Source organism: Drosophila montana, unplaced genomic scaffold, assembly GCF_035044405.1.
Source record: "Drosophila montana isolate Dmon_TW-CO22-7 unplaced genomic scaffold, ASM3504440v1 contig_1624_1, whole genome shotgun sequence".
NCBI lineage: Eukaryota > Metazoa > Arthropoda > Insecta > Diptera > Drosophilidae > Drosophila > Drosophila montana.
The window spans coordinates 3849294-3877290 of NW_026996559.1; the positions used below are offsets into that span (position 1 = coordinate 3849294).

A 27997-nucleotide genomic window follows, 5' to 3' on the forward strand; every position below is an offset into this window, starting at 1 on the left:
TTTCTGTTCCTTATTCATATTTGATATAAAATTTTTTTTAGTGTAAATTGATTTAATTGATTTTTATAATAATAATTATTGAAAAAGCTATGTTTATACTTATATTTTAATTATTATTATTAACTTATCATTATTATAACTATATAATGATAATTATCATTTATATTATGATTATTATTATTATAATAATCATTATTATTATTATTATTATTATAATTATTATCATTTATATTATTATAATTATTATTATTATTATTATTATTATTATTATTATTATTATTATTATTATTATTATTATTATTATTATTATTATTATTATTATTATTATTATAACTATTATTATTATTATTATTATTATTATTATTGTAATTATTATTATTGTAATTATTATTATTATTATTATTATTATTATTATTATTATTATTATTATTATTATTATTACTATTATTATTATTATTATTATTATTAATATTATTATTATTATTATTATTATTATTATTATTATTATTATTATTATTATTATTATTATTATTATTATTATTATTATTATTATTATTATTATTATTATTATTATTATTATTATTATTATTATTATCATTATTGATGTTATCAGCTAGCCAGGGTATTTTTGATGCGACGCTTGCAAAGTTTCGTGAAAATATGCAGTTTTGTATTTTTTATAAGTTCGCTGATAGGGTCTATTTAGAAGTGAGTAAAAAATTATTCGAGTATTTGCAGCATACGAATGCGATTTTTGTTTGTTCTGCAATTTATTAATAGCATCGAGGCCCAGAGCAAGTGCAGCACTTGTACTCGGAGCAGAGAGCATGGTCCTCACTTATGCATACAAATTATTTTCATCTGGGTATATTTTCTATGGGCACAATTAGTCTGTGTGAAAAGGTTGAGTAAACTATTTGGAAGGCGCGAAAATATTACAAAAATAAAAAAAAGAACGGCAACGACAACGAGTACTTAAAAACGATAAAGAGAGACTTCAAAGAATTAATCTGTGCAGGATTACAATAATATTGTAATATAAAAATGGTTTCCAGCCAGACAGCAACAGCAAATCGTGTCTTTTGGTTAGCAATACTATTCATCAGCTTATTGCTACCATTGGGCACCCAAGAGGCGAGCCGTGACCTGTGCAAGGGCTCAGACGATGCGGCCGCCTGTGCTCAGGCGACCGAAGCTCTGGGCACGGGTCGCAAGGCAGCGCCCAGACGAGCCAAGTTTAAGTTCCATAAAATTCAGCGCATGGACGACGACGACGACAACGGCGACACTGACGATAATAACGAATCGGGCGCTGAAGACATGGCTGATGATAATGATAATGACGACGATGAGAACGATAACGATACTAATAATGATAATGATAATGACAATGATAATGATGAGTCCAAGGCTGGCAATAGAAGGCGGCAAGCTGAGGATAGATCTTCGATTGAAAATTATAATGATAACGAAACCGATGACGAAGACAAGACCGAGCCGTCGCTATTGAGTCGCATTTGGGACAGATTTGTTTGGGGCGAAGATGTTGCCAATGAGACAGAGACAGCAGAGACACAGTATCCCAGTGTGCTCAACTGGCTGCATTGGCTGACGGAGCCCACGGAGGAAGCCGCTCCAGTGGGCAAAAAAGAAAAGTCGCGCAAATCGGTGAAAAGCGACATTGATTGGCTGACATATTTAAAACGCTGGCCCTTCAACAGCATCTTCCCGGAGCCGCCAGCGCAGCCCAGCGCCAAGCGGCGGCGTGAGCGGCACGGGAACAGCCCGGATGACGGAGCCAGCAGCGGCCCGGCGCGGCAGCAGCCGCCCAAGAGCGAGGAATATGTCGAGCTGCTGATACACTCACTGCCCGCGTTCATTGGCAGCGTGTCCCAAGCGAAGAGCGGCGAGTGCCACCAGCAGCTGGAGCTGCTGCATCGCCAGCTGCGGTCGCACAAGATGTGGACGCTGCAGAGTAGGAGCACATGACCGATCCCCAACAGTGGGTATCTCCGACATAGCTAATGCCCATTTCCATTGCAGTGCTCGATGCCACGGCCAAAATCGGGGCCGGTCTGCTGCGCGGCAACATAAACCAGTTCGGGGACTACGACCAATGCACCAAGGTGTCCAAGACGGTGAAGACGAGCGCGTCCAAGAGTCCGATGCGCGTGCATGGCAAATACTGTTTGGCCCAAATCGAGATGCGATCGACGCTCAGCAGCCTTAAGGAGCCGCTGCACCTGCTGCACGGACGCGACCTCTGGCACGCCCACCTGAAACATGTAGCTAGCAAGCAGCCGAGCAAAAATGGGATCTCATCTCTTATAATTTGGTTATATTTTTCAGCCCAAGCACTTTGCACCACGCTACAACATCGCCAACTGGGGCATCTGTCTGCCGCACGCCTGCTCCGCCCATGTGGTGCACAGCATTATTGAGACCAGTCTGCGTCCATACAACGACACGGGCATCGAGTTCCACATCGAGGTGAGGGACGAGCACTGCACCACAAGGCAGCGGAAGAGTTTCACGAAGCTTCTGGCCAAGGACAGCTATTTGGCAACGGGCATGTGAGTTGGCAATCGAACTATTTGCGGAGCACTATGTTATCCGTTTCATAGATTAGGCATTGCCACGCTGGGCCTGGTGTGTCTGTTGGCGCTCGCCTGGGAGCACTGGGACTGGATCGGCCACAAGCTGATGCGCCTGCATGGCGGCAACGAGGCGGACGCACAGCAGCCGGCAGCTGAGGCGGACAGAATCGAGAATGTGTGTGAGCCGCAGCCCGCTGACGAGGCTGAGCTGGACGAGACGGCAGCCAAAAAGGAGGAGCTCACGCCGGCGCTACATTTGCGGCTGTTGGGCGCCTTCTCGCCACAGCGCACCCTGGAGTCGCTATTGTCTCTGACACATCCAGATGTTGAGTTTCCGCTGATACATCTGCTCAAGATATTGGGCACGGTCATGATCTATGTCAATCTCAAGTACATCATGGCCGGCCATTTGCCCTTGACGAATCGCGACGCATTCGTTGGCGCTGTGAATCGCAGCTGGAGCCTGGTGTACCGCATTCCACTGCTATACAGCGATATGCTGCTCCTGATCGGTGGCTTCTTGGTGGCCCATCAGCTGTCCAATGACATGGAGCAAACGTGCCGTTTGAGCTTCCTGCGAAATGTCAGCTCGAAGGCGTGTCGCTATGTTCCCAGCATACTGGCGGTGGTCGGCTTCCAAACCTGGATACTGCCACATCTGGGCAGCGGTCCGCTCTGGCATCTGCTTGTCGGCGAGAATGCCCGTCTCTGCGAGGAGAATATGTGGCGTAATGCGCTCAGTGTCCAAAATACTGGCGACCTGGAGGAAATGGTATTCAAGTTGAATTCCTTATCGCTATTATTATTCAAAGACTGAGCAATCAAATTCGATTTCAGTGCTCGCCCATCACGGTCCAACTGTCACTGGATTTGCAATTGTACTTTCTGGGTGCACTCGTCGTCTGGCTGTACTTCACCGATCCAGAGGCTGGTTTTTTTCTCTGTGGCGCTTTTCATGCCATTTCCGTTGCGGCGAGATATTCACGCACTCAGCGAGATTACCTGGCACCGTCGCTGTTCCACGGCATCGGGTGGGTGTTCCATTAGATTTACGCAATACTCATGCTCAAACTTCTTTTACATACCCTGTACCCATTGTAAATTTGTAAAAAGGCATGATGGCTTTCTGCCAATGTATGTAACAGGCACATTCGACTGCAATGAGGATACACTTATGCTTGATCATGACGAGAAGCTGAGTCGGCTTAACCATGTCCATGTCTCCCGTCGGTCTCCCGAACTATGAGAACTAGAGAAATAACGGGCTTATCGTTATTTTATCAATAATCTTATGCTATGTCCGTAATATCGATAAAAATCAAATTTGAGAGATGGTTTCATAGCCATAACTCGTAAATTATAGCAGCTAGATATGAAGAATACACCGTCTTCACTTATTCCCCAAATTCCCCTCTTAAAACTAGACCCTCGACCTATTATATTTATCCTTGAATATAATCATTATTTGAACATTAACATTAACTAAAGTTGTGATTAAAAATTACATATTATTTATTAGGGGTTTCATTGTTCGTTGCCCATCCCATAAATTTTCTCTCTTACCGTTGTCCAACCCCCGTAACTAAAAAGTCGCATGCTTAGTGATTTTTTGTCATTTTAATAATTAATTTGTTTCATTTTGTTGCTGTTTTTTTCTTTTTTGTATTTTTACAAAACTAATTATAATTGCTAATGAAATTAGGTTTTCAATGAAAACAATAACGCTTAGAAAAAGTTCACTACTTATTATTTAATGATTATCATTATTTCCCTATTCAATTATAATGAAAGGTTAATGGAATCAGATAACCATTATTAATACTTTTTCAATAATAATCATATATATAATTATTTTATTTAATGAAAATTTTAAATAATTTTTAATGATTATTTTTTGTGTTATAATTACTTTCCCATGATAAATTATTGTAATATTCAATTTAAGTATTTTATGATATTAACTATAATTACTTTCATTCTAATGAAATCAGTTATGCATTTGCATTACATAAGTATATTAACTATATAATTGATGTCATCAAAATCAGACTACAAACACCGAAAATATTCAAGAATACATGCGTACACATGCATACATGTGTGTGCTACGCTTGTAGCAGCAACTCGAGACTGGGTGCAGGGTATTAACTAGTCGGGCGCTACCGACGAGAGCACTCAGACTTACTTTCATGTTGTTTTTTTTTTTTTATTAACAGTGTCAGCAAGTTCTACCGCACCTCTAATCTTATTTACAACTCGCCAATCACGCGAGCAACCACTTACCTTTTGGGCATTGGCGCCGGCCTCCTATTCCGCAGCGAGTCCGGATCTTTTGGCGTCGTGCCACGTTTTCGGCGTGCGGGCTGGGCTCTGGCAACGCTGGGCATTGCCTGGTGCTTTTGGTCAGCCGCGGCGGGTATGCGCACCAAATTCGTATACAATGCCACGGAGGCAGCTGCATACCTGGCCTGGAGTCCACTAATACTTGGCCTCGGCCTGTGTTGGGCCATTCTGATGGCGCCACTGGACAACGGTTTTGTGCAACGTTTTCCAAACATTGCCCGTCCTGTGCTACTCCTGTCGAGAATGCAAATTCCTCTGCAGCTAGCCAGCTATGTGGTCGTCCTGTGGAACACGGCAAGCGTAAAGGAGCCCCACCAATTTCAAATCTCCGATTTGGTACGTAAATCTCTTCTGCATACCACATCCAAGTATTTGCAACCCTTATGTTGGCTCCGCAGATAAGTCTACAGGAGCTGGCGTGCATTGTGTGCTTCGCCATTATTGTGGCCTTCCTAATTGACTCTCCTGCCCAGCAAATAGGTTATATATTATTGGATATCATATTTAGTGATGTTCTGCTATCGAGCAGCAAAGAAAACACAACTGTGGAGCCGTCAGAGGCGACACCATCGGAGAAATCGCCGGATTCGCCAGAGCCCATCGAATCGATTTGGTCCTCTGAATCAGAGCCTGAGGAGGAAAAGTCCAACGACATTTAATGCTTCAATTATACTTATTGCATCTATGTATTTTTATTTCCATTAATTAAAGTTTGTCATTAATTGATAGCCAGACTGAGCAAAAAAAAAAGAGTCTTTGCCTTATCCTAACTCGAGGTTGGAGGTTTCTCGTCTTTTTTATTAGTTGGTCTGATTCTTATTGAAATCAAAATATACGCAATAATCAGCTGCAACAAAGATTTCTACACAGTAAAAACTGTCTTGGCCGGGCAGCGACCGTCCGCTTAAGAGGAGCATGCGCCCAATAGGAGTGTCCTTTAGGAGAGTTCTTACCGTCGATTTTTGGCATAGCCAAAAACTACGAGATTGCATGAAATAACTCTTCTTAACTGGCCAGCACAAGACTAGCTTTTAGCAAGAGCGCTCTAGTCGGGTTACCCGACTAGGGGATACCCTTATACCCTTCTTCTACCAAGCCCTATAAAATGAGAGATACTTGTTCTGCATATACTATTTTAGAAGCTATCAAATTTGGTACCTCTAGCCATTAAAGCCAAAGAGATATGCTTAAAAAAAACCTGATTTCGATATCGATTTATATCGATTAAAACGGGGCAAACTATCGAATATCGGAATCAAACTCGAACTGCGCGGGCAATAGGGAGAACTACATTCAAAATTTCATGTCTGTAGCTCTTATGGTTTGATCGACTCGACTATTGATGCTGATCAAGAATATATACACTTTATGGGGTCGGAGATGCTTCCTCTTGCCTGTTACATACATTTGAACAAAAACATTATACCCTTTTTCACATTTTCAATGGGTTCAGGGTGTAAAATTAAGTATTTTTCAATTTTGGTGGAAAGGGGTTGGGGTATCCAAAAAATATAATATTCCTTATCTGTACATTCAATACGAAAACATACATAACCAATTTGGTGTATAAAGCTCACATAGTTTTCGAGTTATGCTTAAAAATCACGTTTCAAAATAGATTTTTATCGATACTTTGCAAATGGGACAATATATCGATAAACATAGATAACTAGTTGTAGGTATAATCTAGGTGAATACATATTTCCAATTTTAAGCCTCTAGGTTTCTGTAGTTTTCGAGATCATACAGACGGGCATGGCTTAATCGACTCAGTCCGTCGTCCTGCTCGAGAATATACATACATAATTTAAGGCGTCGGATATGCCTCCATCTGCCTGTTATATACATTTGTATAAAACTAATATATACCATTTTTCAATGGGCTCACGGAATAACATTGTCTTAGACCCTTGATCTCGGTTTGAGAGATTGTTATGCCATATTTTATCTGTCATTTAAATGCTTTCATAGAGTCAACATACATTTGGGTAATTCAGGTTTATATTGTTGTGGCAGATATATATAGGAATGTATATATACAGATATGCCACAATTATTGTACAAAATCATTTCATTATAAAAGTTAGTTATTTAACTTATGACTTTATAAGGAAAGTATTATTTTCGTCTTGGGCACAATGTATATAGACTATAGCGAGTCCCGTTTATAAATAAGTAACTTCTCAAATTTATTGTATTAATGACAATACTTCAATAACAAATTCTGCACCTGCTGCACCGCAGCAGGCAACTACAATAATCCTAAGCCTATTAGTCTTTGGCGTAAGCCTAGCGGTGGAATTTTTGCGATTGCATTAAAATGCTTGGATAGCTCACTAGGCCTTCTCCTTAACTTTGCGCTGGCGCAGCGTCTGGGCCTCTAAACTCTCCGGTGTCTTATCGCTAGTCTTATCTAGCTGTAGATCATCAATGTTCGCCCCGACCTCAGCAATTTCGTACTTCTCATCCAGGAAACTCAGCTCGTCCTCGTCGCGTAAGCTGCTCGAGCTGGAGAGGATCACACTGCTGGCTTTCTTTTGCAGCTGGTTCGTGAGCCGTGCGTATCTGATTTGCAAATTGTGCAGCCAGGTGGCATCGGACCAGTGGTACCAGCTGAGCAGAAAGACGACCAATATAAAGAATAGATTGGTGCTAATGGCTGGAAAGGGAGTACATGCAAAGCCAGTTTAGATGATATTGTCCATATGGGGTAATCAGTGCATCAGAACTTACCCACGATGGCCGAAAGAATGGGCCAGTTGAACATGATGTACCGCAGACCAGTAAAATCCGCCTCAATGTGCAACGTAACCGTATAGAATTGTATCTTCTGCGATTGTATCTCTACATAAACATCGGTTATGGGATGCTGACGCTCCTCCAAATAACGTGAAAATATTTCGACCGGCACCTTTTGGAACTCCTCCTTCCAGCCTAGCACATAGAGCGGACTCAGCGCCCATGTGGATATCATTCGTATCAACGGCGAACGATAGCGCATCATGGCCGATCGGCACGAGTGACCGCGCAGCATGGAATCATAGTCGCGCATCTCAGCACAGACCATAAACATACCGAGCTCTAGGTTCTGCGGCGATTCCGGCATATCAATGTTGACAATGACCTTGTACGCTTGACCCACCATCAGCAGTTGTTGTTTCTTAGTCAACGACACATGAGCATGGGGAAAGGTGCAGGGAGTGCTGGTCTCCAGGCAGGTTCTGCAAATGTGCCGCCAATCAATTCAGATCTGTCTTGCAGCTGCGCTGTGAGGGATACCTACTTGAACTGCATGTGCACGGGTCGCGTATGCGATATCGGCGGCATGTAGACATAGTAGAAGGCGGCATAGAAGAACATGGCTAGCCAAATGATTAGCACAACGGCAAAGGCAATCAGTCCCAGGCGCAGCACAAGCTCCCGTATGGTGTCCACTTTCTCGTCCGCTTTGCTGCGAAATCGATCATAGACATTGAGCGTTAGATTTACAGCCGGGCGCACAATAAAGCGGCGGCCCAACCCAAGCGGGTCAAAGCAGAAAACGATGAAACGCAGCAGGAAATTCATGACGGCGCGATCTGGCGGGCGTAACTACGACTGCGTCTGTTATCGAACTGTGGCTATTAAATACCGTAGTCGTAGCACATACTACTTAATAATTGAGGTTCTTATCGGCGATAATGCCTATTGCCGGATTTGCATGGTTTGAAGTTCAAACTTTGAACGGCAAAAGTGGACATTATCAGTTGTTAACAAATTTGCAATCAACTAGGAGCTGCGCGCTGAATCATTCACGTGCATATCTGCAGAAATACTGGTTTTTAGTTGAGCAAGTTCCAGAACCAGTTCTCTTGTTTATATCGTTGGTATTATTAATTTATAAATTGTATTATTAGCGAAAGCATATTGTGATGTGTATTGTGATAAATTATAATTTAAATAATATATTATTTTATTTTATGTTTATATTAGATTTATTTGATTTAATTCCCAAGTATGTTTGCCAATCGACAGCACTGGCTTATGATTAAAGCTTATCGATATATCGATATGTATTTAGCCTTTAGATTTGTGTATGTAAACGTAATCTACCCAGTCGCTTTAATAATATACACAATGTAATAATCAAACGAAAGTAATTATTAAAAACAATCAAGTGTAACTAGAAACGCAATGTGTTAAGAAGCAAGACTCGAATATGTGCATGTAATATTTGTACGCAAGTTAGCTGACATCGAAGGTTTGTGGGCGCTCTCACAAACAGACAAAAACAATGAGTAACTACAGATACCACGGTGGGGGTGGAGGCGGCGGCGGCGTCGGCGTTGGCTACTATGGCATTGAGGTGCGCGACATGCATCAGCGGATATCTTATCCGCATCATTTTACATTCGTTAGCTCCTGCGTGAAATACATGATATTCATATTGAACTTTATGTTTTGGCTGTTTGGCGGCCTGCTGCTGGGCATCGGTGTATATGCGTTTAAGGACAAATGGGAGGAGGCGAACGGTTGGGTGAAACTGGAAAATATTTATGATGTTGTACTCAATATATCGCTGGTCATGATCATAACGGGCATTGTCATATTTGTGGTCAGCTTTGCTGGCTGCCTGGGCGCACTGCGCGAAAACACCTGTCTGCTCAAATTTTACTCGATGTGCCTGTTGATATTCTTTCTCATGGAAATGGCCATAGGTACGTGGAATCGTATCGATCAATCACAAGTTCTTATACAATTCTTATCTTACAGCCATCATTTGCTTTGTCTTCCCGCAAAACATGAACTCTTTTCTCGAAGATCAGTTCACTGATAAGATCATACACTCGTATCGTGATGATCCGGATTTACAGAATTTCATTGACTTTGCCCAGCAGGAGTTCAAGTGCTGTGGCCTGAGCAATGCCGGCTACCAGGACTGGAGCAAAAACGAGTACTTCAACTGCTCGTCGCCGTCAGTGGAAAAATGCGGCGTGCCATATAGTTGTTGCATGAACGCGACTGACATTAGCTCCGGCTTGGTGAACATCATGTGCGGCTACGGGGTGCAGGAGCATTCGGTTGCAGCCGCCAGCAAACTGATTTGGACCAGTGGTTGCATTGAAATCGTACGTGTCTGGGCCGAGCGCAATCTCTATACTATTGCGGGCATAGCTCTGGGCATTGCACTTGTACAATTGTTGGTCATCTACTTGGCCAAAACCCTGGAGGGCCAAATCGAATTGCAGAAGTCACGCTGGGCAGCGTAAGGACATACACACTCACATACATATATAGTCAGACTGCCAATCGCTGTGAGAAAAGGATAGAGCCTGTATCTATGCTATGCAGCAGCTCCACTTCGAGATCGATTAACCAAGATACTCAAAGATTTGTAGCATTTAGATTCGTTTTTTTATATCCCACAGTAGCAGACTTTTCATTTCTTTCTTTCTGTCTTTTAAATGTTTCAATTTGTAAAAGTCTGAAATACGTATAATAATTTAATCAGAAACAATTCTCTTAATTGGTTTATATCAAAGGACCAATTTAGCTATAATATTACCACCTACGACAATATGTATATACAAGTACTTACATATATAAGTAGAGAGTCAAGTCAAATGAACAGGCCCTATTTTGTAAGTGCACATTAAATAGAGATTGCATTTTATAACATTTATGCTCATAAGGAGTAGTTTTTTCGGACTTCCGAATATTGAGGACCCTTACTGTAGTAAGGTTTTGACTTAATCTTAAAAATTATGAAACTCGTAATTTGCAGAGAAACAAAACCTTTTTCTTATCAAATCCCCCATTGTTCCCATGACAGTTATTTAAAATAGTCCAGCATGATCAAAAAATTCTACGTTTCGATTAGATAACTTCAAAACGAAGCGACTAGCTTGCATAAAGACTGACAGACAGACAGACGAATATGTCCTTGATCAAGAATATATATTTTATAGGATCGAAATTATCTCCTCTAATGCGTTCACAGTTCGTGACAAAATTGGAATATCCTCTGCATGGGTACAAAAATAACGTATAACTTATAGACTATAAACTATGTACTCATAAATTAAGACAGAAATAAAAGTACATTTTGTATTTATACCACCAAAAAGTGCATACTCTGTTCACAGAGTTAAAAAGGGGGTATATTGGTTTTGTACGCAACTTGTACACAGCTTTATTATTGATGAGTATCCTCTAAAGAGCGAACCAAGAATATTTTCTAGCAATAATCTACACCCCCTCTTATCACAGTCTGAGAACCACTGCCATATACTTACAGTTTAAGAGTCATCAGCCCCATAATTAGGTGAGCTCTCTTGCAGCTTTGTAAACTTTGCAACGATTGTAAACTGGGTGTGAAATGAAACGTTTCGAGTCCGGAATTCTAGTTCTAGTATTCATTATGAACCGAGCCCGAAAAACAACTAATCCTTAGCCATATTTCTTCCAAAATAGTTTATTTGAACCAACACCTGGGCTTGTGGGTGTGGAAGCCAGGTTAACGAACAGGCAGAAAGTCAGCTTAAGCATTACCTTACCATCGAACATTTTTGTTGGGTTTTGCGGCCCTGATATAAAGAAAAATACAGGTTTTGGCCAATTGGTCGGTTTAAGCCTAAGCCATTTTAACAATTATTTTTAACAGATTCAAAAGGGCTCATAATAAAAACAAGCTTATGGATTCGATTGTAAGCTCGAACCAATATATATATATATATAATATATTATACATATATATTTTCTTTCTATCCATTCTCCATTCCACAAAATCTGATTGCATCTGAATTGGAACATTTCCTCGCAAAATTTATTTGAAATAATCAAAAAATAAAAAGTAATTATTAATAATAATAGTTGGAGAAAAAAATTGTTAAAACAAATAAATATTGCGAAATTAGATCAGTTTTAGGTGACTTAATCGAGTGTTGATGGGCACGTTATATTTACAGCTTCCACTCTAAACGGTTTTTGTTGTCCCAGACCCAAGCGCTTTAAAAGCTGCGCGGCTGTGATCCAAAGCCCAGGCCGACGCCGCGCATGGTGTGCGTGGCGGCACGTGCCACCTCGTACTGCTGTTCCATGTTGGAGAACATGCGCTGGCGCAGCTGCACATCGACTGGGATAGATCCGCCGCCATTGGTGCTGCTGCTGCTGCTGCTGGTTTGATCAATCGCTGGATCGGCTTTGGTAGCCGCATTGTTGTTGCCATTATTGTGAATGCCGGCGCTGCTCGTGTTGGTGATGGTGTTGTTGTTGTTGTTGTTGTTGTTGTTACTATTTGTATTGTTATTGGCGTTCTTGATACCCATGAGTCGCATAAACTTGGATGCCACCTTGCCATCGGAGTCCTGAGAGAAATGCGCATTGCCCCACTTGTTCGCCGAATCCTCGTTCTTCTTGGAGCCCCAGAGCAGTTTACGCTTCTGCTGCTGCTCCGCATAGCGATTGGCATTGATAATGCCAGGATTATAGTATTTGGGTAGCTGCACAGCGGCTGGCTGTGCATCGACTAGCACGTTTGCCGGCGTGTTCAGCTCCAGCGACATTAAGGATGGTATTTTGGGCGCATAGTTGGGCGTTGGCAGCAAGCCACCGCCGCCGATGACGCTGCCAGCTGGAGTCATAGTGGCCGACAGGGCAGCTGCTGCTGCTGCGGCTGCTCCCGGGCCAGCTGTTGTAAATGGCACTGGTGGCTTGCCGAGTAGTCCGGCTGCTGGGAAGGCGGCTCTCATTAGCGGCTCGCTGGACTTTCTGACGCTGACTGGACGCTCGGGCGGCGATCTGGAACGGCTGCTGGAATCGCGCGAATCACGTCTGCGATATTTGCGTGTTGCCTGCGCGCCCAATGACTGGGGCGGCGCCTGACGCCGACGATTTGACGGCGCATCAATAGGTGTGCGTGTGCGGGAGCGAGAGCTCGAACGTGACCGGGAGCGCGAGTCGCGACGACGACGGCCGCGTTCATCATAGGAGCGACGCTGCGAGTGCTGCAGCTGCTGTTGCAGCGACTGAGATTTGTACGTCAATGATGACGACGAGGCTGAGTTGTAGGAACGCGAGTTGTCGCTGAAGCGCGTCTCTTTGGTGTGATGCCGCGACGCAGTCCTATCCCTATCTCTATCCCTGCCACTGCCACTGCCATGGCGGCGCTCTTCACGCTCACGTTCGCGCTCGCGCTTGTAATCACTCTCTTTGTTGCTTTCTTTGGTGCGATGATGGCGTTCGCTCTGTAAATCAAATGTAAATTATTGTTAAATGATTCATTCCATCAAATTGATTGAACACCAATGACACGAGAGAGAGTGAGAAAGAGCGTGTGCAAAAGAGACTGCAGCATAGCAATAGTCTTATTGATTGAAGAGAGAGAGGTGAATAGTGCCAAAATTGTTGAACTTTCAGCTTTATTACATGCCCTGCCCTTAATGCATTTAATCGAATTAAAGGCTCTTTTGCAGAGCTTTGCAACACTGTTTGCCTTTTCAGCTCGTGTCATTACATGGCTCCCACCTTGCTGTAGTCCTTATCCCGTTCCTTCTCCCTGTTCCGCTCTGTGTCACGCTGGCGGCCACGGGCATCCTGTAACGAAATCAAAAAGGCAGTGGAAAATCATATTAGTGCTTCGTATTCGATGCGGCTATTGATAATCAAATCAAATTAAGACTTTCATAACAAAACAGAATGAAACGTAAGACAAATTGGGCGCTGGGCACAAAGTTTTTGTTTAAAGGAAGAATGCAAAAACGTTTCTTATGCATTCGGCTCTGCCCTGTAAGTCCATGCGTGTGTGGATGCGATGGAGATATGGTTAATGTTGTTCTTGTTGTTGTTGTTGTTATAGCTGTTGTTGTTGTTGTTGTTGTTCAGTTTGTGACTGCTGGCGCTGCTGCAAGAGATGTTTAAATTGTCGCTTCGGCTACGCGAGAACCATCGGATTCTCACAGTTGGATAAGTTCATAGATAAGTGTGTGGATTAAATGCTAAGTATTGGGTTTTTGGTTATTATTTTATGTTGCAATACTCACATTGATGCGTCTCGATCTTCTTTCTCTCTTTGTCGCAACCATGCGGTTAGAGTGTGTGTTCAAGGAGTTAAAGGAGTGGGACACAATACCCTGTTGGGCGCGTTGGAACAACTCTAATAACTCTAAAACAGTCACGTTCACAGTTTATCGGTTATCGTTTATCGTTTATCGGTTATCGCTTTAGGTCTTAACTGTCTCAGTTCGTTTACAGTACTTAGGTTCGCTAAAGTTTGTGTTTTTTTTTGTGCTAGTCGAGTTCGCCAAGTCCTGGTCGAGACTTTATCTTTTTTTCTTTAATTTTTTGTTTTGGTTTTTGGTTTTTTTTTTTGGTTTGTTTACATAATAATAACAATAATAAAATGGTATATTTTAGTCATATATAAATATCAAGGTTGCATAAAAGTTTAAGCTTAAATATGTATTAATAACAAAATACGAGTACAAATTAGAATTGCAATTATGGTTATAATTGATACTAATAGAGTTGTTACAACAACCTCGACTCCGACACCACGACCCACAAAAACTTTATAGTTTCACATAATAGATACACACACTCATCCAGACAAACATGCACGCACACTAGAAATATCAGACCCGCCTGCAGCCCTTCGATGGAGGAGCTCTAGGAATCGGACAAGTAAAAATAAAGCCGCCAGACAAGAAATTGGAAATACGGCTAAAGACCATCAATGAAAACATTGAACTATAAAAACATAAATATATAATAATGTGTGTGTGTGTGTGTGTGTATGTGTGTAGGTACATAAAGTGCATTTATGTACGAGCACATATTGTATAAATGTACAACATTAAAACAAATTAACTATAACTATGTGCCTCACATAAATATTTAAATATCAGTGCATAGCCTGAAAAACAGAAATATTGTACTCAACCATTTTGTATTTAGACTTTATAGTACATTTTCTTGTTGAACGGGAAGTTCTTTCATATATAAATATAGTAATTAATTATAGCAATTGTTAATGACAAACAGTTAACAGTTCTCAAACGTTCTTTAGTTGTTTTAAGGGAAAAAAATAAAATTATTCAATCATAATTTCTCATTTCCTACTCATAACTATTATTTCTGTTAAACAATTGGATCCTCCAAGGGTTTTCAGATTTTTTTGCTGCCATTTAAGTTCTAGCTAAATTAGAAATCAGCCCAGGAGGACTTTCCGTTTGATAGAAATTGAACATATTTCAAGCTTAATAATTAAGAAACACTAAAAAAAAGTGTGAAATTTTCAATTTTACCAATTTAGTATAAGTTAAATTGTCCTTTTTTTAATTGAGTGTGTTTTATTGAGGTAATTTTTACTATCACACGCCCACTCTAGACCCATAATTATTTCCCTGTAGAGGGAGTAGAGGGAGGCAACATCTTCGATCTGTCTGACTGTCTGCTTCTATGCAAAGGTATTCTTTTGTTCAGTTTTAAAGCTTTTGGCATAAACCTTCGCATAGCTTTGCCTTTCTATTATGGGCAGTACACATATCAAAACCGTCCAGATCGACCTATGAAACATATAGCTGTCAGAGGAACATTCGGTCAAACAAGTTCTTCTATTAATGATTTCTTTGTTTTTCAAGATATGCTAAGCCTGGCATTAATTTCAGTATAACTTTCTACATACAGGCAACATCTTTTCAAAATCGGACTACTCTATCATATAGCTTTATGGCAAGAATCGGTAACAAAACTAGTTTTTGTACGACAACATTTACTGTTATTTCCTCAAAACTTACAAGCTTTATAATTCTTCTCGTATATCTTATCTTAATCTTCGGCGTGCCAAAGTGTGCCGTCCCTTCTCGTTTTACGTACTATCCAAACATTTTGCAGCTATAGCAAAACCTAATGACATAACTATGCAAATATTGAATTGGCTATTTGTCAAAAACAAATACACATTTTAGGCGCTGAGTGATATAGTTTCGGGAGATCCGTAGAAAACATGATAACAATATAGATCGATAGCTTTAGTATTTACTTAGTACATAAACGAAGAAAAATTCCCTGTGCTACAACAAAATGTATTTGAAATCTTTAATGGAAATTTTGGCTCTTTAGTTGCTTTTGGTTTCGGCAGTTAAATATTTATATGAGGCATTTAAATATCTATGACAAAGACAACAAAAGTTTACCTCATCTTTTTTGTTGTTGTTGTTGTTATGGCGACTGCTGCGGCTCCTGTGATGATGATGACGATGGCGATGACTATGTCGCCCTCCGCCACTTTGTAGCGGGGGTGTGGTCTGCAGTTGATGGTATTTGGCCATCTTGGACATTGATGTTGGGGCCGGCTGCGGCGACAGTGTTGGCAGGCGTTTCTTCAACTTGTCTATTTTGTTGTCAGTGTCAATGCTGCTGTCAGAGGCGCTGCTGGCGCTGTTGCTGCTCGATCGTCGACGCTGGCGTCTCATCTGACGGTCGTTGCTTTTGTTTTTAGCCTTTTGTTGCTTTCCGGCAGCCTTAGATGACGCTTCCATTGCCGGCGGACTGCACGAGCGTGAACGGCGTCGAGCAGCAGCAGCAGCAGCAGCAGCAGCGGCATCGGCAGCAGCAGATGCAGATGCTGTTGCAGTTGCATGAGCGGGTGGCGGACTGCGGTTTTTTCGTGTGCTTGTGTTTGTGACTGCAGCTGGTTGTGGTGGTGGTGCTGCGGCTGGTGGTGCCTAGGGGAATGGTTCAACTATTCAGAAACAGCAAATTCGCATTATTTTACTAAAACACTAGGCACAACTACATTAATAGAGACAAGAGAGGGGGGACAAGACGGGGAAGTTCATTGTTTTGATTTCAGTTTGAGGCAAGACCCGCGCCATACGTATTTCAATACAGATTCTGCTTATAAATATATGAATATATATGTATATGCCTAACACACAAACATACGATATATACATGCACACTCACACATACGCACAAAACTACATAGATATATATATATATACATAGAGGCATGCTCGCCTCGGTAAAATGTATACACAAAAAAAATGCTCTGACATTTGGCATTTTTTTTCCCCTAATATATGTGGAGTATTTACCCTTATCTCGTAGCCGGGATCGTCCTCGTGTTCATCCTCGCTGCTATAATTGACCAGCGCCTCCATTTTGCCAAATTATTAATTGATTTTTGCGCTTGGGCTGTTCTTAAAACTTGAATATTAAAATCAATAAATCTATTCCGTTGCTGCTGCTATCTTTTCTTTTTTTCTCTGGCAGACAGCTTGTCGATACACTGGGATGACAATTGTTGGCATCGACTACCTATTTATCGTAGTACGGCAAATGAGAATGTTGATATTTTATCGATATGTCAATGAGATTTTATCGTTTTTATAGTTTCTTTGCCATTACCACAAATTGAACTATAAATTTATTTAAATTCACTTCAACAAGTATATACTAAGCGTTGTTACATTTAATAAACTCTGTACTTATTTATTGTTTATGTTAAATTAGTAATAGCAGTGCTCAACGAGATTCGTTGTTTTGGCCGAGTAAAATACAAAAATGAATCGATATGTGATAGTCTCTTTGTTGTAAGAAACGCTGACGCTTATCAGCTGTGGCAGCACTTGCCTCAGTACAACTCTGCGTTGGGCGCGCCAATTTAAAAAATGAATGACTAGTAAATAAAAACTTGCATTCATTTTGTGAAGTGGTCTTATGTCACCTGTCGCATAAAAATGCTAAAATCCACTCTCCTTCACTTCTCGTTTTTAAAAATCATCCATCATTTTGATTTTCTTAAGTGGCTCTAAAACTGTAATAAGATAAGTACTTTAAGGTTGTGGCGCATTGTTATTGTTGTTATTTTTTTGTGTGTTGTTTTTTATTACAATTTTGTTTACGCAGAACTTTTTGGCTAACGTGCCGGCTTCAACGTCGCCGAAGTTACACATTAACCTTATTTCTGTTGAGAGATAAAGCAAAACATATTTGGACCTAAAAATAACCATAAATAAATTTACAGTTGTGCTTGCCGAAGGGCCATCAGAACGTTGAGTTGGTGTTTACCACTTAGCACTTGACCAATGCTGGGGAGGGGTAATCATTATGCATAGCACAGTGAATGCTCAACAAAATAAACACACGCTTATGTAAATGTTACTGCGCATTGTTTGACAAAGCATTTTTTGATGCTTTTATTGTTAAGAATATTGCTGCAAAGAAAATTAGAGGGCCGTTTAAACCTTTAAATTAATTACTTATTTATTCCAAATATGTTAAGTTCCTGCTCAAGCATAACATTACGTCAACAAATAGTTTGTTTTTCCGGCATTGAACTAGTCAACTTTATCAAGCATGCACTGTACTATGCTCGACAATCGTCGCAGACCGTCAGGGCTGCCACCATGGGCGCTTCTGGTGTGGATTACAGCTAGAGTAATACCACTAACACATACACTTCATGTAAGCACACACAACATACGCGTTTGCATGTATGTACATACATTTGTATGTATGTATTTATATGTTTTTGTGCAGTGCTTTTGCTGCTGTTTATTTATTTCAAATGTTGTTTTGATTTCATTTGGTTTTTTTTTTGTTTGCTATGCAAGGCCAATTGCTTTATATTAATCGTTTATTAGCAATTTTTTAACATTTATGTATATACATACATACCTATAAAGACTAAAACTTGGACTTAGATTTTTGCGTATAAGCAAATCTTGAACTTTGGCAAAAATATAAGGCAAATGAAAGAAAATACTTACAAACAAAAAATAAGAACACACACACAAAAACCTTTCCATAAATTAAAAACCTTGTTTACCAATTTTGCTCCTTATTTACCCAATTCGTCAAAGCTATTTCCAAATTTGTTTGACCTTTTTTCTACGAGGGTTGAAATGTAAGTTTGTACACGTGTTCTTTATATTTGTGGTAGGTAATAGTAGTTAAGTAATAGGTTGCATATGTTGATATAGCTAGTTTCATTGTCGTTAACTTAGACAACCAGGTGGACCCTTTCGTACATTGCTCTGTATGTACATCAATATGTACATATGTTCATATGCTCTTAAATTTTTATTTTATATATTGGGTAGCGATCTTTAAGAGTTAAAAGATGTATAATGTAATTTTGTGGACGAAATCTTTAAGCCCAAATTAAACCTGTGTAGCACTTTCGAGCAATTTCTACGCCAAGTGTGAAAATTGAACTAAATAACCTGTCGAACTACCTTCGATAATTTCTGTTTACTTTTTGGACTAATCTTTACATACAAAGCGGCCACGCCGCACTTTCAAATTAATGATGGACAAAGAGTCCGCTGCTGTTGCTATATTTTTGTTTTTTTATCAATGCCAACAACAACAACAACAATAATTATATTAAATGAAAAATAGCTAAAGCAGGTCACTGATAAGGCGACAGTTTTGGCTGTCCAAGAATAATTGTAAATAAACATACATACATACAAACAACATGGAAATGCACGCATTTACTTGCATGCACACAGACATATGTATGTATGTAAGTACATACATTAAGCTGCATTCAGCATCTAGAACCTACGACAACAAAAAGGACGCCTTGCATGGCGCACGTACACATTTCTGATGTCTGGCAATGCCACCACGATTTCAATAATACGCATACAGCAATGCATGCATACACGTATTTGCATGCACTGACACGCACACATACAACGGCGATTAATACAATGTCATTTAATGCTCAATTCAGATCAAAAGCTACAATTGAAAAAAATAAAAAGTGCGCTGCTTCGGCTGACTCTCTCACCGCCGGCGTAACGGTGCTGACGTGCCAAAATCCGCATACAAAAACCGCAGCAGCAACTGCCGACCCCAAACACTGACGCACACGCCCTCATGTTGCATGTCAAGTAACTGCTCGCTGCGGATGCAGAGCGTAGCATCAATGAAATTGAAAAATACCAGTATTATTAACTCTCAACTCTTGTTGTTGAGCCGGCAGACGACAATGAGGCGCAACACGTACGCCAAAAATTAAATGGCGTTGCGGAAATCTCAAACAGGCGAAAAAGAAAACCTTGAAAAAAAAACACCAAGCGCTCAAACAGCGCAAAAAGCCAAAATCGAAAAGAGCAACAATAACAACAGAGGGCAAATCAGAAGAGAGAACGAGAAACAAAAAACCGAACATCTTAGCAGACATACATACATATGTACATACATATGTATGTTTATACATATGTACATACACACATACGCATATCTCGGAGTCGCGCCACGCTTCGGCGGCTAGAGCAAGAGCAATTACAATTACAATTACACGCGTCGCGTGTAGGCTGAGAAACATCATGTGTACATATATACACATGTGTGTACACACTTTACTTCGCATTTTAATTAGCCGGTCGCAGATTTGTAAGACATGCTTACATATTTAAATACATATGTATGTATGTATGTATGTATATGAAATAAACAAACTTTCTACGCCATCTTTTGTTTTCATCTTATCCATTAAATTAGCATGCAGCTGTAGTTTTCAAAATACGCATTTCTTTTTATTTTTCAATTTTTGGCAGTCCCAGGCTTAAGCCTGCGACGACATGGTTAGTACGCTGATCACGAAAATGTAAACACACATACATATGTATAAAAGTTTGCCATTAATGTAAATTTTGCTCGGAGCAGTATGTTGATATCAAATAAACCTTATTGGCTATCTCTAGGTGCTATTTTAAAGGCAAAAGCTGAGAGCTGCGAATAAAATAAAATTCTCAATTCAATACATTTCTGTTAACAACGATCTGCATACCAAGCCTAACTTGAACATTGGGTCGCCTGCTCAGGTGGGGAGGGTATTCAATATTCTCTACTTTCATAATATTATTTATTAATACTTGTTTTTCTTTTTTAACAGGTCTTCTATTTAAATTTTTTTTTATTTTCACAAAAATTTCAATATAGTACATATGATATAATGGAAGTCTGAAACTTATATACTTAGTAAATAATCAAATAATTGCTTAGTAAATAATCAATACTTATCTATCCGCTGTGCTTGATATCCCGAACTTTTCGTCTATCTCTTGGGCATAAGCAATGCCAAAAGATACGAAATGAGTGGATTTAAACCGTTAAGTTTATAAAATGGCCTCGTAAAGACGTTAAGTTGATTTAAGTGCCCCACAAATAATTTAAATTAATTTGCACAGAGGCAAATGAAGAGATCGTCGAAGAAGATAATAATTTGAACTAAATAAAGTATAAATAAAAGGAAAAAATAACCATAACATTAATTCATATTTTATTCTGATAAACGTTGCTTTTTTTCTACCTAGTTTTTTTTTACACATATGTATGTACATATTTATGTAAATATGTAAGCATGTATATTGCAAGGTAACTAAAGCATTTTCTTGAACCTGCTGTTGTTGTTTCATGTAAATTGTTTGCATTCGCCGGCGCTTAAAATGTTACGTGACGATTTGGGAGTCAGCCGATGTCGATGCGCGCGTTGTTCTTGTACACGTTCACATGCACACACAGACAGACACACATACACACACATGCTGAGAAATAGATATGTATGTATGTATACCAACACATTGAATGAAGCCCGAGTGCATTGCACTCCCAATACAAAGTAACAACAACAAATAGGCGCTGATTGGGGCCATTTACAGTCTAAGCCAACTTGTAACTTGTTGCACATTTAGACCCGTAAATCAAAACAAAAATCTACGTGTATATATGTACATATGTATGTACATGTTCATGTATATGCGTATGTACCTATGTATCTTCATTTGTATGCATAACAGCTGATGTATTACAGCTGTTAATTTTTGTAAATCATTTGCCCACTCTTCTCATGAGCAAAATCATATACATATGTATGTATGTACATACATATTCTAAGTGCCCGTTATTGTTTATACTTTGGCGCTCTTGAAATTACTCGTTGCAGGATCGCTTGCAAAGAGGTTAAGCTCAGAGAGTAAAGAGTGCGCTCCATCTGAGCAAGACGGATTATATAACGCAAGCATATGTATGCATACATACATATACAGCGGTACATATGAGTTTATATAGTGTGCGTGTGTAAATATTCACGTGTACGTGTGCTTGCGCGTGAGGCAATGAAGTGTGTGGAAGTAGAACAAAAACAGAAAACTCGCTCGTCCGTTTGGCCGATGGCACTTATGTGTGTACATATGTGCATATACATATACATAAATCCATATGTATTGTCTAGCACATTGAAAGCGACCCTTCCGTTCATCAAACAGTCTGTCACACCGACCTAAATATGTAAGTTTTCGTTTACTTTATCAATAAACATACAAACTACCGTAAATTTACGTGCATACGAGCATACACTCATCGCTTGGTTAAATTTCTCTTTAGTGAATTGCGTTAAAACATAAATGCATTCATAACATAGTTAAAAACAAGATGTGTAACGGTTTGAAAGTCACTGACCGGCCTGAACATCTGTTGACGTTGTTTTTAATAATGCCGCTGGCTTTAAAATGTATGTATGTATGTGTCTGCCGCATGTTTGTTTGTATTTTGTTTTTCTGGTAACATCGCCGTTTCCCTTCTATGCTCGCACTCCCAATTTAACATACACCACGCACAGACACAACACACACGAACGCACACAAGCGCACGTAAGCACAAATACACCTAAAGCGCCTTTGCCGCTTCTGGTACAGCGTCGCCGTCGATGTTGTTTTCATTTCTCTTCGCCGCAACAGTCGCTGTTAAAACGATTTGGAACTCGCCAGTGAACGGTCGTGTTGAACGGAAAGAAATCGAAGAAGGAAGAAGTTCAAGAAGAAGACGAATAAGAAGTTGAAGAGGAGCAGCAAAGTGTAATAAGCAAAAGCAAACAAAAGTGCAACTTTTTTTAATTTTTATAAAAGTGTGTTTGTGTCTGTGACTTCAAACCGGTTGTTAAATGCGCGCTGCAACTGCAACAATAAATTCAAAAACAACAACAACAATACCAGCAGCTAAGCAACGCCGTCAGCTTGCACATTTTTTTTCGCTTGCCTGATACAGGGACAACAAGAACAACAAAAACAGAAAGACAAAGAGAGCGAAGTTGCTAAATTATACCGTTAAGTTGGCATCGATATTAAAACAGTAACAACAACAACAGTTAACATGGCCCTCTCCATTGTAAGCCGTGGTCTATTGCGTACTTCGAGAGAAATCCTGGAACGCAATATGGCCGCAACGGTGGGCGCACTGCAGCAACAACAGCAACCCATCTCCAACTTGCCGCTTTCAGCGAGCGATTGCAACAACAATGTAAGCGTTTGTGAATGTGCATATGAATGTGCATGTCTATGTGTGTGTTAGTTTAATTAAATTACAAAGAGCTCCAAAAAAAAAAGCGTATGATTGGTGGGAAGGGGCATCTGTTATAGTTACAAGAAATGAGGCCACAATGTGTGCGACAGAGACAGAATTTAAAGTCGGCTTTGAGAAGCAATTTGTAAGCGTGGCACAAGTAAAGAGAAGAGAATGCAAATACCAGCAACACAAATTGTCACACACTTAAATAAACACATGTATGTAGATCAGTGTATATGCATACATATGTCTACATTAATTCGCACTGCTTCCCCCTTTTACTATAACAGCAATCAATACTGCCAAAGACGCATATCTTTCAATGCTGCACACACAACAATAACAAATTCGCCGCTGAGTGATGGCAAGTTTCAAACCATCCCCCGAAAACAAAATAAAATGGGGCCGACTCGGCGAACTGCGCAAATTCGGGCAATGAAAACATGCGCAAAGCGCCAAAAAGCAATAACAAAACAAACAATAAACGACTGCTGTTTCATGTTTACCTGGCGAAACGGAAATCGGCAGCTAAGCCTGCCACACTTTTTGCGGCGATAGTTGCGCTTAGCCGCGCCACAAACCAACCCGTCGTTTGATTGTGCTTGACTATTCTAGCAAATGCATGCACCAACTTCTTTCATTTTTGCATTCTCCTTATTTTCGCATTTTTGTTGACTTCCTTTGTGCCTTGTGCTTCTTCGCTCGGCAGACATAAAATGTTATTTGCGGGCTTGTCATTGAGTTTTTGGAACACGCTTAGTTGTTTTTCGTTTCTCTTTTAAAAACGAACACGCGTGCATAAATATATTTCAATGTACATACGTATATGTGTCTGTGTGCCTATGTTCGAAGAGGCTCGCGATCAACATTTGTATACAAGTCAGGCTATTTTGTATCCGAATGCGAGAAACTCAACTACTTAATGTTAGTGATGTCATCAAAATTATCATAATGAGACCAGCAGCATGTGCTGCTATAATTTCCATTATCTTTGGCCAGCAGTTTTGTAGCTCCCTGAAGTTGTTGACAAGTTTTGGGGCTTGTAATTAAAAACCAAATAGAAGAAAATAAAGAAAGAAAGATAAAAGAAACGTTGCATACTGTTATCTCCAACAGTCTGTCATCAACAACAATAACAGACCCAAAAACTCATTAATATGTTCGTACATACATACAGAATTTGGTGATTTGATGTTGTTGCATTTGTAATGTTACTCCCATAATCGCACATGTATGTATGTATGTGTGTGTGTATGTAGCCAAACCCAAGGTCAAGGAGAGACTAAAGTAAGAAATAATCCAACTTCTGAAACATTCTAGTTGAAGATGCACTGGTTCTTTTTGCATTTGCGCCACGTGGTGACTTCAGCCATCAATGACTCTCAAAACAACGACTGTTATTTAATGGTCTCAGGGCCGCTGTTAAGTAGCCGTAGAAACCGGTCCATAACAAGAATCTAGAACTGACCTTAACAATAATAACAACAACCATGAGTATATAAAGCATGTTTTTTGTTTATACATACAACCAAACGTACACATATGTATGTACATATGTATAAGCTGAAGGACACAGCGCAGCATGAGCGCCGAAGTTGTGTAACAGCGCGCTGTTAATGCAACAGTAAACAATGAACGAAAACAAAATTAACAGACTTGATTTATGTATGTGGATGTTGCTCGAAAGAAAAACGTAGCGAGTTCAAAATGGAGTAGGCTAGCAGTGTGTGTTGGTGTCGCAAGCAGTTGTCACGGGCCAGTAGCTCACAAACTGTAACTGGGACAGTTCAAAAGAAAAACTAATCGAATTGTTTTATCTTTTTTATGGCTTGCAGCGTCTGGTCAAATCATCAAATGGTGCAACACATGGTGCGTGGAATCTTATGCAACGCCCTCCAGTTGTGCTGCAGAACGTACGTCAATATTCAAAGAAAACCGCCGGCGCAGCCACCTTGCGCCGCACGGACAGCGACAGTGACTCGGATTCGGATGATGAGTTCGAGCGACGTCGCAAAAATGCAAATGTGCAGCGCAGTGAACGGGTAAGCGAACGAACTACAAATTGCTCTCTGCCACGTGGCCGAAACTGGTATTCTGTCTGTCTGTCTTGCCTGTCTCTGTGTGTGTGTGTGGGGCGGGCGATTTGTGTTTGAAACGAGTTTTTCTTTTGTTTCAAATTGGGAAGCTTGAATTTGTTTTGGCCCAATGGCGTATTTTGAACCCGCGACAGCTGCGCAAAAGTGTTGGGTGTGGGTGGGTGGCGCAGGCGCAGTTAGTGGTTTGTGTCTTGACTAATATTGAACTTGCAAGCTGTGCATGCAAGCAGTTGACAGTTGAATTTCAAAAATTTTAAAACCTTTAAGTCTGACATTGCCAATTGTGTGTGTACAGTACAAGCAGTTTATGCAAGCAGTGCACCGTTGCCAATGAATATATGAGAATTTAAATTTTAAACCGATTTAATTTGTAAAGTATGCGAGATTTCAAGCAGTGCATGAAAGCATTTGCAGACAGTTGCCAGTTAAATTCAAATTGAGATTTGAAAATTGAAATTTGTAGCCGTTTTAATGAAAAATTTTATTTTGCAGGGCGATTCAGAGTTCTGGCGCCGCAAAATGCGCACCTTGCACCGCATTATGGATGTCAATCACGATGGTGTCATCTCGTACGATGATTTCTCATTGCTTGCCAAACGCTTCAGCGATTTGGGCCATTTATCGGAGGATGTGGCCGCCGAATTTAACGAGGTGATTAAACAAACGTGGGAGGAGCAATTTGGGGAGATAACACCATATAATCTGGTAACTGCTGAGCAGTTTCTAACCGATTTGCATCATCGACTGAATGACAAGAAAATGGCCAAGCGCATTGGACGCTTTTTGCCCTATTTGTTTAAGGTAAATGTTGAATTATAAATTCAAAGAAATATGAATTCATTTGTAATTGAATTGGTCCTTCCCGCAGGCCGTTGATTTTGACCACACTGGCCATTTGGATCTCGAACAATATAAGCTCTTCTTCCGCTGTCTGGGACTATCTGAAGAGGATGCTGCCATTTCATTCGCTGTGATAGACAAGAATGGCGATGGCCAAGTGTCGCTCAAGGAGTTTGTACATTTGGGGCGTCAATTCTTTTTAACCGAAGATGATACCAAAATATCTAAAATGTTCTGGGGTCCACTAATCACTGATCATTGACGCGTTGCAGTCACAGCTGTAGATCAAAATGTTCGCGATGCAAACAACAAAACGAAGCCAATGCTGCCAGCAACAACAACAGCAACAACAACAACAACATTATTAAAAACAACAACAACAACAAACTTAAAGATTCCAACACGCACGCAGACGGCGTGCGGCAGTTGGCGGTATCTACAGCATGTGGCGCTGCATAAATCGGGACCATTCAACAGGCAAACGACAATCGACAGCAACAACATCACCTGCAACAACTGCGACAACAACAACACCATCAACTTGATCACAATTAGAAATATGAGCATTTACGATTACTTACGTCAACATTTCAATACGGCCGGCAAACGCAATCGCCGCTACTCGGACAGCGATGATGAGCTGCCTCCGCCCTCGCCCAAAGTGCGCAAACACAACTACACCAACTACCAGCGGCAGCAGCAGCAGCAGCAGCAGCAGCAACAGTCGCAGCAACAGCAGCAACAACGGTCGCAACAGCGGCAAGGGGATAGGAACGAGGAGCACAGCAAGCATGGGCCAAATTCTACAATGCATAATTATGATATAAGATTTTTTTTCTATATTAATTCGCTTATATTATTCACAATGTCGTGCCGTCAATATGAGGGCGATGATTTTAAGCATTTTATTGTTTATCACATACGTGAATTTGATCGCATACGGCGCAAGGCGCGAAAGCGACGCAAGCGCAAAATGAAAACGCCAGCAACAGCAAGAAAAACCGCATTGCAATTGTAAAAGCAAGCGCAGGGAAATCTATTTTCAACAATGCGATTGCGGCGCATTTTCAAATAATACTATGTACTACAAATGATATATACACAACAAAAATAATAAAAAGCATAAAAACAAAAAATCAATTATGTTTTCATTGCGATTGAGTGCAAAACAAATTAAAGTTTAGTTAAACTAATTGTTGGCATTTAAAAAACTCAATAAAAACTCAATAAAATGCAAGACTCCAAGAAAGTTGTGAGGCTTAACACCAGGTTAATTTTACCATGAGCTTCAAATCTAACGTTAATGTTTGCATTATTATGATTCTTTTTACACATATTTACATATGTGGGTCCATGTGTGCTATGAGCCTCGACTAGTAGATACCCTGTCCCATTCCTATTTTGAATATATTGGCATTATAAGGGGAGGAAAATCAAAGAAAATTTCAAAACTCGAGTTTCTCAATACAATTTATTTGTATTCTATAAAATAACTGTCCCATTTCAATTTTCGAATATATTGGCATTCAAGAAAATGTTGAAAGTTTTAAGCTTTAAGATAACCCTTGGCCCAAGTCTAAGTTCGCCAAAAATATATTCCACGCTCTTGAAGAGCTTGTTATATGTATTTGTAGCCTGCACCAATTGAAAGGTATTATAGAGGTTATTATGGTTTTGGCAAATGTTTGTAATAGCCAGATCTCTGACCCCATAAAGAATATAGCTTCTTATCTAGCCAAATCTGTCTGTCCTTCTCAAATCTTATCGAAAACTCGTCCT

At 40.1% G+C, this 27997-nt stretch overlaps 5 protein-coding genes across 7 annotated transcripts; 3 read left to right on the plus strand and 2 right to left on the minus strand.

The window, feature by feature from the left end:
* Positions 1-922: 922 nt before the first annotated feature.
* LOC135440597 (nose resistant to fluoxetine protein 6-like) lies at positions 923-5682 on the plus strand. Its single transcript, XM_064699858.1, has 7 exons — positions 923-1975; positions 2044-2285; positions 2350-2573; positions 2625-3369; positions 3435-3628; positions 4814-5276; positions 5339-5682. Exons 1-7 carry the CDS (start codon positions 1045-1047, stop codon positions 5597-5599), a joined length of 3060 nt encoding a protein of 1019 aa, XP_064555928.1. The 5' UTR covers positions 923-1044; the 3' UTR covers positions 5600-5682.
* Positions 5683-7099: 1417 nt separating this feature from the next.
* Positions 7100-8767, minus strand: Seipin. Its single transcript, XM_064699884.1, has 3 exons — positions 8224-8767; positions 7674-8161; positions 7100-7599 (listed from the first exon to the last, which is right to left on the minus strand). The coding sequence occupies exons 1-3, from the start codon at positions 8505-8507 to the stop codon at positions 7277-7279; spliced, it is 1095 nt and encodes a 364-aa protein (XP_064555954.1). The 5' UTR covers positions 8508-8767; the 3' UTR covers positions 7100-7276.
* Positions 8768-9003: 236 nt separating this feature from the next.
* Tsp3A (Tetraspanin 3A) lies at positions 9004-10602 on the plus strand. The gene is made up of 2 exons (XM_064699585.1): positions 9004-9637; positions 9693-10602. The coding sequence occupies exons 1-2, from the start codon at positions 9214-9216 to the stop codon at positions 10187-10189; spliced, it is 921 nt and encodes a 306-aa protein (XP_064555655.1). The 5' UTR covers positions 9004-9213; the 3' UTR covers positions 10190-10602.
* Positions 10603-11719: 1117 nt separating this feature from the next.
* On the minus strand, positions 11720-17239 carry LOC135440429 (arginine/serine-rich coiled-coil protein 2). 3 transcript variants are annotated; one of them, XM_064699582.1, is made up of 4 exons: positions 17018-17239; positions 16115-16645; positions 13446-13514; positions 11720-13165 (listed from the first exon to the last, which is right to left on the minus strand). In XM_064699582.1, exons 1-4 carry the CDS (start codon positions 17081-17083, stop codon positions 11930-11932), a joined length of 1902 nt encoding a protein of 633 aa, XP_064555652.1. In that variant the 5' UTR covers positions 17084-17239; the 3' UTR covers positions 11720-11929. The 3 variants fall into 3 exon arrangements, with proteins under 3 accessions (XP_064555652.1, XP_064555653.1, XP_064555654.1); XM_064699583.1 differs by lacking the exon at positions 16115-16645; XM_064699584.1 differs by lacking the exons at positions 16115-16645; positions 17018-17239 and adding an exon at positions 13961-14133.
* Positions 17240-22683: 5444 nt separating this feature from the next.
* CBP (sarcoplasmic calcium-binding protein) lies at positions 22684-27354 on the plus strand. The gene is given in 4 exon segments (XM_064699826.1): positions 22684-23237; positions 25118-25324; positions 25871-26179; positions 26247-27354. Coding segments are annotated over 4 exon segments (1653 nt in total). The 5' UTR covers positions 22684-23090; the 3' UTR covers positions 27237-27354.
* Positions 27355-27997: the final 643 nt, after the last annotated feature.

What these genes read in the sequence shown, in the direction of transcription:
- LOC135440597 (XM_064699858.1), top strand. Translation starts at nt 1,045, where the DNA reads ATGGTTTCCAGCCAGACAGCAACAGCAAATCGTGTCTTTTGGTTAGCA. An exon ending in AGCTATTTGGCAACGGGCAT is followed by an intron (nt 2,574 to 2,624) that starts GTGAGTTGGCAA and finishes TCCGTTTCATAG; the next exon opens with ATTAGGCATTGCCACGCTGG. An exon ending in CTGGCGACCTGGAGGAAATG is followed by an intron (nt 3,370 to 3,434) that starts GTATTCAAGTTG and finishes ATTCGATTTCAG; the next exon opens with TGCTCGCCCATCACGGTCCA.
- Seipin (XM_064699884.1), bottom strand. Translation starts at nt 8,507, where the DNA reads ATGAATTTCCTGCTGCGTTTCATCGTTTTCTGCTTTGACCCGCTTGGG. An exon ending in CCCGTGCACATGCAGTTCAA is followed by an intron (nt 8,162 to 8,223) that starts GTAGGTATCCCT and finishes GCACATTTGCAG; the next exon opens with AACCTGCCTGGAGACCAGCA. An exon ending in CATTCTTTCGGCCATCGTGG is followed by an intron (nt 7,600 to 7,673) that starts GTAAGTTCTGAT and finishes CTCCCTTTCCAG; the next exon opens with CCATTAGCACCAATCTATTC.
- LOC135440429 (XM_064699582.1), bottom strand. Translation starts at nt 17,083, where the DNA reads ATGGAGGCGCTGGTCAATTATAGCAGCGAGGATGAACACGAGGACGAT. An exon ending in ATCCCGGCTACGAGATAAGG is followed by an intron (nt 16,646 to 17,017) that starts GTAAATACTCCA and finishes CCATTCCCCTAG; the next exon opens with GCACCACCAGCCGCAGCACC. An exon ending in GGGATAAGGACTACAGCAAG is followed by an intron (nt 13,166 to 13,445) that starts GTGGGAGCCATG and finishes TTTGATTTACAG; the next exon opens with AGCGAACGCCATCATCGCAC.
- Tsp3A (XM_064699585.1), top strand. Translation starts at nt 9,214, where the DNA reads ATGAGTAACTACAGATACCACGGTGGGGGTGGAGGCGGCGGCGGCGTC. An exon ending in TCTCATGGAAATGGCCATAG is followed by an intron (nt 9,638 to 9,692) that starts GTACGTGGAATC and finishes CTTATCTTACAG; the next exon opens with CCATCATTTGCTTTGTCTTC.